Source organism: Cyprinodon variegatus, unplaced genomic scaffold (assembly GCF_000732505.1).
Source record: "Cyprinodon variegatus isolate N-32 unplaced genomic scaffold, C_variegatus-1.0 Scaffold146, whole genome shotgun sequence".
In the NCBI taxonomy this organism is placed as follows: domain Eukaryota; kingdom Metazoa; phylum Chordata; class Actinopteri; order Cyprinodontiformes; family Cyprinodontidae; genus Cyprinodon; species Cyprinodon variegatus.
This window is the reverse complement of record NW_015150599.1, coordinates 32,592-35,912: the sequence shown is the minus strand read 5'-3', so window position 1 is coordinate 35,912 and position 3,321 is coordinate 32,592. Positions and strand designations below refer to the sequence as shown.

The window sequence follows — 3,321 nt, the reverse complement described above, 5'->3', positions numbered from 1 at the left end:
TCTTATTGGTTGTAGGGCTATCCAATTGAGTGCAGAGGCATTTTTTTTCCTGGTTCGCTTGAAACACGCCCCATAATCACAGCTCTATGGAGCAGCATCAGACTCATTCTGACTAGAATTGAGTCGGACTACGTCAGGCTAGCGTCCAACACCCAGCCAATCCCGTTACGTTTTCTTAGTCACGTGACGCTTGCGGCGTTCATACTGAAGGAAAACCAGCATCACGGAGCCGGTCATGCAAGCTAACGCTAACTCAACGGTGAGTTTATTACTTTCATTTTTTCTGTAGTTGAGCTAGCGTTAGCTTGCATGACCGGCTCCGTCATGCTGGTTTACCTACAGTATGAGCGCCACAAGCGTCACGTCAGGTGACTAAGAAACCGTAACGGGATTGGCTGGGTGTTGGACGCCACAATCCATTGCTAATGTCTGTGACCTGAAGTAACCCTTCCCTTTTTACACTGAATTTAGACGCCGAATTTAAGACGGTGAAATAGAGCCGGTTGAATCTCAGGAGGATGAAAATATTGAGTCTGAATTTTGAAAGGTTGAATTTTTTTATATGCTGATTTGTTTAACACTAAAAAATAAGTATTGAAAATGTAATCACTTTGAAATAGTAATGTGAATTTTTAGCTTGAAGAGAAAATAACAAATGAAATTTAAACTGTGTAGAAATAATGACAATGATTTTTTTTTAGGTCTAAAATGTGTTCTGAATATATTTTAACACTGAAACAGTAAATACAAACATACAACATTTAAATTTCAGCGGCATTTTTAATTCAAATCCCAGCGACACAGATTTACTTCCATAGTTTTCCAGCAAATGTTTGATAATGTTACTGATGCGGTGCTGCTATTTTTTATCGGAAATACCAGCATCCATCTTTAGCGTCACAACAGCTGCCTTTCAGTGCAAATGGACATCGTCCATCTTTCAGCTCTCCAAAATAAACCTACTGCAAAGAGAGGAAGATGGTCGGATGAGGAAATAATCAGAGTCAGGTCATGTTTCTATGGAGGGCTAAAGAGGATAAAAACAAATAAATAAATGTCCCATCAAATTATAAATGTACCATTTATTTGTAGGGTATAAACAGTTAAACAATGAAATTAACCATTAAATAAATAAATGTGATAGTTAAAAATATTTTCTATTATTTGAATTTGTTTATTTATTTTCATGCCTTCCATGCTATTATACTATTATTAAAAAAAAACCTTTATATCAGTCAAAATGAGATTTTTTCTCCAGATTCAAATCTTTTATATTCAGTTTTTAAATAATTAGGTTTAGTTTTTTTGTTTTTTAAAGTCTAAATAACTTTTTTGTTTCATCTTTTTTTTTTTACACTAAATATCTAAAAGTCATAAAAATTTAAAGATAATTTTAATTATTTGTATTTATTTAATTTGGTGGCCTTCATGCTATTATGGAAGAAAAAAAAAACAATATCGGTCAAAATGTTATTTTTTTCCTCCATATTTGAATCTTTTTATTTATTAATTTTTTTTAAATCAATTGTTTTTAAATGTCTAAATAATTTTTTGTGTTTTATTTTATTTGTTTTTTCTAAACTAGATGTCATAAAAAGTTAAAGATAGTTTTATTTATTTTCTATTTTCGTGGTTTCTATGCTATCATCCTAGACTCATAAAATGATGTTTCCATGGAGACGACTGCTTGACAATTTCATCCCACATCGCTGTGACGGTAAGGTCAACATTTTGGATGAAAAATGTGGAAATAATAATTTAATAATTAGCATTTTGTTTCCCGCAAACATCGGGCTAATAACTCAGCCTCAACATCGTTTGGCTTTAAATAAAAATTCCAGAGAGAGCTCCATGTGTGGCGAAGGCTCACCATTAGCCCCGCCCACTAACATACACCAGATAACTCTCTCTAATGAGATTATTGGAGATATTTCAGACCAAAGGAGAGACTTAGATGCTGAAGTTTCTCACCCGGTTTGTGATAATCAGGTTCCAATAGTTACTTTAGTATTTGCCAGCCAACTGTTGACCTCATAGCTAAACTAAGGAAGCTGTCTTGTCTTGTCGTCTAAAGCAGCCAATCAGATGTCAGGGTCTCTACAGGAGCTGCCTTGTTCCCGCCCACTGGACTTGAAGGCTCAAGTTGGGAGGGGGAAAATAATTATTTTATGTTTATTCAATAAATAAATGGTACAATTCTTTTCTTCGTTTTTTAATGTACACATACTCATTTTATGTTATTTTAAATAATTTATTTTATTTTGTTCCCTCTAACCCTCCATAATTTTACATCTACTGATTTAATTATATACATATATAAATGCAAATTTTTAATTTTACTGTTCATTTACATGTATTCATTTCATGTTTTTTAATTATTCATTTTATTTTATTGTTAATTTATATCTATTTATTTCATGTTATTTTAAATTATTTATTCTATTTTGTTCCCTCTAACCCTCCATAATTTTACATCTACTGATTTCCTTATATACATATATAATTGCTATTTTTTTTATTTTATTGTTCATTTGCATGTATTCATTTTTTAATTATTTATTTAATTTTTTTATTTTAACATTTAATGTATTTAATCATGCATGCATAAATGTTTTTTATTTCATTGTTCATTTTATTTATTTCATGTTCTTTTAAAATATCTATTTTGTTCTCTTTAACCTTCCATATTTTAACATTTAATGTATTCAATCATACATGTATAAATGTTTATTTTTAAATTTAATTGTTAATTTTTATCTATTTATTCCATGATAGATTTAAGGATTGATTTTGTCTGCATTAACCCTCCATATTTTTCAGTGGTGAGACTTTGGCTTTACCACTGAAAATTAATTATTAATGAAAAAAATTAAATAAAAATTAATTCTAAATCTGGAAGGGCAGCAATTAAAGGAGGCCTTCTAGTTTGATGATGTTTGGATAAAGTAGAATATTTTGGATAAAGTAGTGTATTTTATTCTGTTTACAGAATAAAATACACTAAAATAATCGATGCCTGTAGAGGTTTGACAGGTAAAATAACTATTAATGATCTATGAAACACAGCGGTATTAATTAAACACTGTAAAACCAGACATGAATGACATCTAAAGTGCGACACGTGCTTTACCTGGAGAATATCTCATGACTGACAGCTGTTCGTTTCCATCTGTGGATTCAAAAATCTCCTCCTGGTTCATCAAGTCGAGGACCAGCCACCTGCAGAGTTACAGAGTGAAGCAGAACATCAAATGACCGGAGCTTATTTAAGCCAAAATTCTGATCCTCTGCTTTTCTTAAAATTATAAGGCACCTAAGCGT

At 31.4% G+C, this 3,321-nt stretch overlaps 1 protein-coding gene across 1 annotated transcript in view; it reads right to left on the bottom strand.

Moving 5' to 3' along the window:
• The window catches only part of LOC107086240 (echinoderm microtubule-associated protein-like 3), a gene marked incomplete at its 5' end in the record, with an annotated part of 36,149 nt that overhangs the window by 1,162 nt on the left and 31,666 nt on the right, over window positions 1-3,321 (bottom strand). The window contains one exon of the mRNA XM_015377056.1: window positions 3,131-3,219. Coding sequence (XP_015232542.1) covers window positions 3,131-3,219 — 89 coding nt within the window. The remainder of the gene's footprint in view (window positions 1-3,130; window positions 3,220-3,321) is intronic.